Source organism: Canis lupus, chromosome 18, assembly GCF_003254725.2.
Source record: "Canis lupus dingo isolate Sandy chromosome 18, ASM325472v2, whole genome shotgun sequence".
In the NCBI taxonomy this organism is placed as follows: Eukaryota; Metazoa; Chordata; class Mammalia; order Carnivora; family Canidae; genus Canis; species Canis lupus.
The window spans coordinates 37,324,794-37,334,776 of record NC_064260.1 but is presented as its reverse complement, the minus strand read 5'-3'; the positions used below and the strand labels follow the sequence as shown (position 1 = coordinate 37,334,776).

Below are 9,983 nucleotides of genomic sequence, written 5' to 3'. Positions count from 1 at the left end.
CTATCTCTCTTTCTATTCTGAATGATAGCCTTGTTTGGGTAGAGTATTCTTGGCTGCAGATTTTTCCCATTCAGTATGTTGAATATATCTTGTGACTCCCTTCTGGCTTGCCAAATTTAGGTGGAGAGATCTGCAGCTATCCTTATGGGTCTTCTTTTTGTAAGGTAGGGACTTCTTTTATCTTGCTGCTTTTAGGGTTTTTTATTTATTTCTATATTTTGCAAATGTAATTAAAATTTTTCTTGTTATTGGACTGCTTTTGTTGATTTTGATCGGAGTACTCTGTGCCTCCTGGATATGGATGTCAGTTTCCCTCAAGATTAGGGGAAGCTGTATTATTTCCTCAAATAAACATTCTGCGCCTTTTCTCTATCTTCTTCTTCTAGGACCCCTATGATATGAATTTGATTACATTTGATGCAGTCACTGAGTTCCCTGAGTCTATTCTCAGGAGACATAATTCTTCTTTCTCTCTTTGGTTCAGCTTCATTGTTTTCTATATTTCTATCTTCTATATCACTTACTTATTCCTCTGCTCCTTCTATCCTTGTGGTCATTACACCCACCCAGTCTGTTTCAAATCTCAGTTTTTGCAATTTTCATTTATGGCTGTTTTTAACTATTTTGATCTCTGTAGGAAGGGTCTCCATGCTTTTATCAAGGCCAGCAAGTATCCTTATGATTGGTGCTTTAATCATAAATCCTCCATCAGGCATATTACTTATATTTATTTTGGTTAGATCTCTGACTATGACCTTCTCTTCTCCTTTTTTGGGATGAATTCCTTCATCTCGGCATTCTCTCTAACTTTTAGAAAAGTCTGTTATGTTTTCTGCTCCTAAGAGTAATGGCTTTGTGAAGAAGAAGTCATATAGTGTTCACTGTCTGGTGCTTCAGGGAGTGTTTCTGGTGTGTACTGAGTGTACTCTGTACTGTGTTTTGGCTGCTCTGTGCCAGTTGTCTACAGAGGCCCTCCTTGCCTGCAGTGGGCAGTGGGGCAGCATTTGGAACTTGACTAGAATGTGGTGAACTTTAACTAGGTGTACTCTGGCCTGCTTGTTTTAAATAAGACCTGATGCTGCTTCCACTAGAACTGAAGCCTTGCAGAACTCTCTAGTCAGTAGACATGTTGCATGTGTGTTGGTCTCCTGGGAAAGGGCCCACTGCGCTGGGACTTAGGCACACTAGCCTAAGAAGAGTACCAGCAGATCATGGGACAGGGTGGCGGACTGGTGTTAAATAGGTTAAACAGCCTCCGTTGGTGTTGTGCTATTTATTGAAGCTGCTTTATGATGCGGGATGGGGGAGGGAAATGGGACTAACCAGCTCTTTTGTCTCCTGAAAGGGGTCTCCATGCTTGTTGCTCTCAGGGAAATAGTCCCAAAAGAGTGAATAATTTCTTCTCATGTATCTCAGGGATTCTTCAGATTGCTGTTTTCACACTGTCCATCTCCAGGATTATATGCCTGGGCTCTATCCCAGCTTAGCTTGCTGACTTTTAAAACTCCAAATTTTAGGGACCTAGTATAGCAGGGACCTGTGCTGGTCTTCTGGGGGAGGGTCTCAACATGCTGGAACTGATGTAAGTTTGACCCAGCAGGGTAGTTGACCCAGAGTGCAGCAGCATGGGATTTAGAGCAAAGCAGCCTAAAGAGCTAGTGTTCGGGTTAGTGGCCCCAGCAGCTGTTTCTGCACCCATACTGAGAGGCGAGGGAGGTAAATGGCACACGTTGGCTCTTTTGTCCCTGAAGAGACATCTCTGCAAATGCCACCTCTCACAGATGCACTCCAGGAAGAGCAAACAGTGCTTCCCCATGCACCTTAAATGATCCTCAGAGACTGAGCCCCACTGGTTGCAAACCTCATGAAAATCAACCCCTCTCATTTTCCCAGTCATGGTTTTGTAGAAGTGTTCTCCTTGTACATTCCCATGTGCTTCTCTCTCTGTCTCTGTCTCTCACTCTCTATCTCTCTCCCTCTCTCTCTCTTCCCTTTGTGACCAGGGTTCCCTCCCCTCTGCAGCTCCCACAATCCATTTCTCCCTCAAACCACATATCTGTACTTCCTACCATCCTCAATGTGACCTCTTCTCTCCTTCAAGTTGTGCAGTTTGTCCTGTCAGTCCTCAGGTCAATTTCTTGGTTGTTCAGAATGACTTGATACTTATCTGGCTGTGTTTAAGGGATGAGACAAGCCTAGGATCCTCCTACTATCCTGCCATCTTAGCTCCTCTCAAGTCTCTAAATTTATTGACTCTGTCTATTCTCTTTCATTCTTCCATGCAAACTGGCCAGTTGTTTTGTGAGCTCATCTCATTTGTGTAGAACAACAACTAACTCATGCTACAAGAATTCCATTTATCCACATAATCTCCCTTCCAAGGTTTTTTAAAGATTTATTATTTATTCATGATAGACACAGAGAAAAATAGACAGAAACATAGGCAGAGGGAGAAGCAGGCTCCTCTCAAGAAGCCCCATGTGGGACTCAATCCCAGATCCCAGGATCACTCTCCAAGCCAAAGGTAGACACTCAACCGTTGAGCCACCCAGGTTTCCCCTCCCTTCCAAGTTATCACAGGTGACAGTCATATCAAATGTTTTATTGTGCCAAACATAAATTGCTATCCTTCCAGTTGTCAATAACATACTGCTTGATAATTACTGCTTGGCCCTGAAGAAACTTACAAATGTTAATTCTTAATTTTTTTAATAGCATACTACTGCCTGTACAAATTTCTATGACATTATGATGCACTGAGTATATGCAAACAATCCAAAACAAATTTATTTCTTGTTAACATTACATATTCATCTTGTGTCAGCTAGGGGTTCTCATCCTGCATCATCATCTTATTCCTTACAAGCCAACCACTAATGAAAGCACTGGGAAATAAAAAGGTAAAAAAATCACACTCATATATATAGCCTCTACCTAGATGTGGGATATGTCACATCTACTCACACTTCATTTGCCATAACAAGTCACATGCCCAAGCCAGACTCCAAAGGGAGGAAGTTAAATCCTCTCTCAGGGAATAGAGGGGAAGCAAATATTTGTGAAAACCTATACAATCTATTACAAGGATTATTAAGTACTGTTAAAGCAATTTTTCATACACCGTTCTGTATTTTTTGTGTCCTAAGCCCTAAAAGGTACCCCGTAATCAATAATTCTATGAAAATATTCTCTTCTTCCATCTGCTTGAGGCATTTTCGATTTCCTTACTCCTTAAACTGTAGATCAATAGATTTAACATAGGAATCACCAAGCATATACAACAGATTAAAGCTTATTTTGGCTCAGAAAATCATCAGAACTAGGGCACAAATAGACAAAGGTGCTGGAGCCATAAAAAAGAGTCACAGCTGTCAGTGAGAAGCATGATTGTTGAAGGCCTTGGATCTGCTTCAGCTGATGTGATCTCCAAAATGGTAGCAACAATATAACCATAGGATATCATGATAACCAAGACAGATGTGAGTCCAAAGATCACTGTGAGCACAGAGGTCATGAGTTGAAAGAAAAATGTGTCAGAGCAGGATAGGATCGGCGGTTGGGGAAGATCACAGAAGAAATGATTGATGACATTTGGCCCACAGAAATGGAGCTGAAGTAGGGCATACAGTTGGATAAATGAGCCCGAGAATCCAGTTATACAAGATCCTGCCACCATCTGCACACAGAGGGTGGGTGACATGATGGCAGTACAGAGCAGAGGATTACAAATGGCAGCACATCGGTCATAACCCATAGCTGCCAGGAAACAGCTCTCAGTCATGCCCAGGATAGAGAATGAGTGCTGCGTGGTCCACCCCAGACAGGAGATGGATTTCTGCTTCTTCAAGAAATCAGAGAGCATCTTGGAACTTGTGGAGGAAATGTAACAAATGCCTAAGAAGGCAAGCTTATTGATAAAGAAATCCACGGGGGTGTGCAGGTAGGATTCCATCTTGATCAGGGTGATGAGATCCACACTCCAGGACACTGTCATGAGGTGGATGCCTAGGAATATTGAAAAGACGGTGACGTCACATCTTGGAAATTCAGAGAATCTCAATAAGATAAACCTGGTAACTATAGTGCTGTTTCTTCCTTCCGTCATTGCCATAGTACTTCTGAGATGTGAAGGAGACTAGTAAAAGGAATCTCTTATTATTCCAGTATCCTCAGGCTATTAAAATTACATGCATGATGTTATTTCTCTATTCAGCCCTCTAGCTTAAATGAGTGCCCTGTAAACAATATAACAAAGAAAAGAAAAAGAAACTTCCCACAGGTATTTTATTTTTATTTATTTGTTTTTAGGAATATTTTTATTACCTACATCTGCAAAAAAATCCATACCAGTGTAGATCTTCACCTATGTTAAAAAAGCAATGTATTCTAGTGGGGTGTCTGTGTGGCTCAGTCAGTTAAGCCTCTAACTCTTGATTTTGGCTCAGGTCATGATCTTGGAGTTGTGAGATCAAGCTCTGCATTAGGTTCAGCACTCAGTAGGGAGTCAGCTTGAGACTCACTCCCTCTCCCTCTGTCCCTCCTCCGGCTCTCTCGATCTTAAATAAATCTCTAGAAAAAAAAAACAGTATATCTAAAAACACAAACCCCATTAATGACAGATGAATAGGTGGCAGTGGACCAAATGAACCTCAGGCAAGAATTCAAAAGACAAACTAAATATTATCTTGAGATCATACAAGGAAGTCTCATTGCCCAAAGTAGGAACTAAAAATGCTGGATAAATATTTTAGAAATTTGTTCAAATGCATCAGTTAGTTGGGTTTTTTAAAAAAAAAATGTTAAGTACTATTCAAAACAAATACTAAGTAAAAAAGAGAACCCAGAGAGGTAGCAGAACAGTGAAACTGGTTTGGTATTGAAGACATTTATCAGGCTGAGACACATGCACATAGATATTTTTTAGCTGCATGGGATTCAGGGATCTGTAATAAGGACCCAATCAAGTTGGAGATTCTAACAGGAGATTCCCATATAAGTCCAGGGTCCCCAAAGAAATATACCATTAGTTCAAAAGTAAAAGCTCATATAATCATTATCCCTCAACGGAAGGAAAGATGCATGTCTAAAACTTGTATATGTGGTTTATGTATACAATGGAATATTACTCAGCCATTAGAAAAGACAAATACCCACTATTTGCTTCAACGTGGACGGAACTGGAGGGTGTTATGCTGAGTGAAATAAGTCAATCTGAGAAGGACAAACATTATATGGTCTCATTCATTTGGGGAATATAAAAATTAGTGAAAGGGAATAAAGGGAAAGGAGAGAAAATGAATAAAAATATCAGTGAGGGACACAAAACATGAGAGACACCTAACTCTGGGGAGCGAACAAGGGATAGTGGAAAAGGAGGTGGACAGGGGGTTGGGGTGACTGGATGATGGGCACTGAGGGGGTCACTTAGCGGGATGAGCACTGGGTGTTATGTTGACAAATTGATCTCTATTAAAAAAAGCAATTCTATGCACTGTGCTCCCATAATAAATATGGTTACCATCTGTCATCATAAAAAATAAAAAAATAAAACTTGTCATTGAGTAGAAAAGATGAAGTTGTTTTAATCTCACCAAGGAAATTTGTAACTACAATACAGTTAACACTTTGGAATGCTTAGTGCAGTCCAATTTCACACAACTTGAAATGCCTGAAAAACCTCAAATGGGAATTGAATTTCAAGAGATACCAATATTTGATATAGTCAATTCAATAGGCTAGTAAAATTCAATATAGTCAGTCCATGAATCATTTTTATAAGTCAGGCGTGAGATAAGGAGTTTGTGGCACATTATAACTCAATTCACAGCTTCAGTCAAAGTATTGCTATGAAATACATGATAGCTGAAGTAAACAGTGTGCTTAGTGCTGTAGTTGATTTACATTCTGGGGAAATCTTCTCCTGTTGTCATTTGCAGACTGGCACCAGTCCATGGACCTCAACTTTAATAGCAATGTTCTCAGTACCTGACAGAAGTAGATGAAAGTATTCTCTGGAGAAACTCACCTTCATCTCAGACTTCAAAGTGTTTTCATAGATGGAATTCTAAAAGAATGAACAGCTCAAAATCAAAAATCACTAAGTACAGAAGCACGATGGCACTGAGAGTTAACAAAAATAACAATTAGCAGAAGCATACCAAAGAAAAAGAACCTTAGATGGTTGAACTTATAAGACTCAGAATAAAAAATAAGTTGCACAAATTTTAAGAAACATGAACATCTGTACATATGAGTAAAGAGCAAGCAGGCTCACAGATGGCTAGTGAGAACACAAAGAGAACTGCCTGACTGTGGGTCTAGGAGAAGTCCCACAAATCTTAGTGGTTAGCAATGCTCTCAGAAAGCAAATGAGTAGCTTTTCATACCAAGCCTGGTTTTGAAGGATAAAGAGAAGGCATACAATTTTACTAATTCTCTCTCAAGAGGGAACAAAAAGTTTGGAGCAAGAGTATGCATGTAAAAAATCAAAGAAAATCTCAGAATCCCTACCAGGGCTGACAAAAGATATTTCTCTCTCAAAGCCAGTCAGTAAAGACTGAAGGAGGTGACTACTTCTTTTTTTTTTAATTTAAAATCAATTAGCCAATCAATTAGTACATCATTAGTTTTAGATGTAGTGTTCAGTAATTTACCAGTTGCATATAAAATCCAGTGCTCATCATATCTCGTGCCCTCCTTAATGCCCATCACCCAGACTCCATCACCCCCACCAACATCCCCTCCAGCAAACCTCAGTTTGTTTCCTATAGGTAAGAGTCTCTCATGGTTTTTCTCCTTCTCTGATGGCTTCCCATTCAGGTTTCTCTCCCTTCCCCTATGATCCTCTGTGCTGTTTCTTATATTCCACATATGAATGAAACCATATGATAATTGTCTTTCCCTGATTATTTCACTTAGCATAATGCCCTACAATTCCATTCACATTGATGTAAATGGTAAATAGTCATCCTTTCTGATGACTAAGCAATATTCCATTGTATATATAGACCACATCTTTTTTATTCATTCATTTTTCCATGGACATCTCAGCTCTCTCCACGGTTTGGCTATTGTGGACACTGCTACTATGAACATTAGGGTGTAGGTGCCCCTTTGGATCACTACATCTGTATCTTTGGGGAAAATACCTAGTAGTGCATTGCTGGATCATAAGGTAGCTCTATTTTAACTTCTTGAGGAACCCCCATACTGTTTTCCAGAGTGGTTGCACCATCTTGCATTCCCACCAACAGGGTAAAACAGTTCCCCTCTCTCTGCATCCTTGCCAACATTTGTTGTTTCCTGTCTTGTCAACTTTAGCCATTCTGACTGGTGTGAGGTGGTATCTCATTGTGGTTTTGATTTGTATTTCCCTTATGTCAAGTGACGTGGGGCATTTTTTCAATGTGTCTGTTGGCCACGTGTATATCTTCTTTGGAGAAATGTCTTTTCATGTCTTCTCTCCACAGGGCGCCGCTCCTCCCTCTACCTTTGTCTCTGCCTCTCTGTGTCTCACATGAATAAATAAAATCTTTAAAACGAAAAAGCTTTCTTTATCCAAAGGCAGTATGAATTTTGTTAGATCCACTCTTCTGCACATTATTAGGGGTTAAGGTTTCGAGAGGACAACTCTGGACAGGACCTCAACAATACCATGTCTTCTTTGGTAACCTCTTCAAGGCATCTTTTATTTCCTTGTTCCTCAGACTGTAAATCAAGGGGTTCAACATGGGAATAACCACAGTGTAGAATACTGATGCAAATCTGTCAAAGCTGGAGGAACCACCAGAGCTGGAACTCAAATAGACAAAGATACCTGAGGTATAGAAGAGAGAAACTGCTGTCAGATGAGAAGCACAGGTGTTGAAAGCTTTGGATCTGCCTTTAGCTGAAGTGATTTTCATGATGGACATGACAATAAAGCCATAAGATATCATAATAATAAAGGCATTTATTATCCCAAAGATCATTGTTAATATAGCAGTCAAGAGGTTTACAAACAAAGTGTCAGTGCAGGACAGGACTAATAGTTGGGGCATGTCACAGAAGAAGTGATTGATGACATTAGGCCCACAGAAATGAAGCTGAAACATGGCACACAACTGGGATATAGAAGCAGAGAGTGCAGCCAGATAGGATCCCAGCACCATCTGAATACAGAGCGTGGGTGACATGACTGATGAATAGAGAAGTGGATTACAAATGGCAGTGTATCGGTCATAAGCCATGGCTGTCATGAGACAAGACTCACTCAGTCCCATGGTTGAAAAGACAAAGTACTGAACGGCACAACCCACAAAGGTGATGGTTTGCTGCTCTTGGAAAAAGTTGGAGAGCATCTTGGGAGCTGTAGAGGTCACATAGCAGACATCTATGAAGGACAGATTACTGAGGAAGAAGTACATGGGCGTGTGGAGGTGAGAGTCCATCCTTATTAAGATGATGAGGCCCAGGTTCCAAGTCAGAGTCAAAATGTAAATCAGCAGGAATACAGCAAAGAGCACTGCTAGGATTCTGGGGAAATCAGAGAATCCCAAAAGGATGAAATAAGTGATCTCTGTAGTATTTCCTCCCCCAGTCATTGCTTGGTGCTTCTAAAATCAGAAAAGAGAGAAGAGAAGGCACTGCTGACCCAGGTGAAATGACATTACATTGTAATTATGATTACAATCTCATATGTGCCATAGTTTCCTTCCATGGAATGCCTCACTGACCTGATGAAAAGATCTAGTTTTTCATCTCAAATTGTCAAGAAGTGCCTCTTTGTTTTTTTTTATTTTTATTATTTTTAAGATATTTATTTATTTATTTGAGAGACAGAGACTGAGAGTGTGGGTGAGAGGGAGTGAGAGAATCTGCAGCAGACTCCGCACAGAACACAGAGCCCAATGTGGGACTTGATCCCACAACCAGGAGACCATGATCTGAGTCAAAACAGAGAGTCAAATACTCAATGAACAGAGTCACCCAAGCACCCCAAGAAGTGCCTTTTAAAAGTGCTTCAGTTTCCCAATTATTCCATGAGGTCTATGATAATTAAGAGATATTTAAAAATTGATTGACAAGTTTGAAAAAATGGCTATAGAAATCCTGTGGTTCTTATATATAAAATAAGAATCATTGATTAAAACATGGAGTTTTTAAATTTAAATTCAATTAGCCAACATATAGTACATCATTTGTAAAATAATACATTTTTAATCTATTTAATTTTTAAAAACATTTTATTTATTTATTCTCAAGAGACACAGAGAGTGGCAGAGACATAGGTAGAGGGAGAGGTAGGCTCCCCATGGGAAGACTGATGCAGCACTCAATCCCAGGACCCTAGGATCACAGCCTGAGCCAAAGGCAGACGCTCGACCACCAAGCCACTCAGGGATCCCTAAAATTATACATTTTTTAAAAAGATTTTATTCATTTATTCATGAGAGACAGAGAGGCAGAAACAGAGGCAGAGGGAGAAGCAGGCTCCCCATGGGGAACCCGATGCAGAATTTGATCCCGGGACCACGGGATCACGCCCTGAGCCAAAGGCAGACACTCAACTGCTCAGCCACCCTGGCGTCCCTAAAATAATACATTTTTAAAAGACCTCTGATAATTCAATATATAACTGGAGTTCTATAATAGCAAAGCATAAGTGGCATCATTATAGAATAAATTTAGGATACCTTCTTCTCTACCAGATGGTCACCTAGATAGACTTCTTAAATTTCTTATCTTACAGATGCAGTGAAACACTGGAACACCTGCACCCCAATGTTTATAGCAGCAATGTCCACAATAGCCAAGCTGGAAGGAGCCTCGGTGTCCTTCAAAAGATGAATGGATAAAGAAGATGTGGTAAATGCATACAGTGGAATATTACTCAGCCATCAGAAATGACAAGTACCCACCATTTGCTTCAACGTGGATGGATCCAGAGGGTATTATGCTGAGTGAAATAAGTCAATTGGAGGACAAACATTATATGGTCTCAT

General features: G+C 40.2%; 1 protein-coding gene and 1 pseudogene across 1 annotated transcript; both read right to left on the bottom strand.

Moving 5' to 3' along the window:
* Positions 1-2,422: 2,422 nt before the first annotated feature.
* LOC112663726 (olfactory receptor 1440-like) lies at positions 2,423-4,105 on the bottom strand (annotated as a pseudogene).
* A 3,538-nt stretch (positions 4,106-7,643) lies between these two features.
* On the bottom strand, positions 7,644-8,582 carry LOC112663727 (olfactory receptor 5AN1). The gene has a single exon (XM_025452794.1). It carries the CDS (start codon positions 8,580-8,582, stop codon positions 7,644-7,646), a length of 939 nt encoding a protein of 312 aa, XP_025308579.1.
* Positions 8,583-9,983: the final 1,401 nt, after the last annotated feature.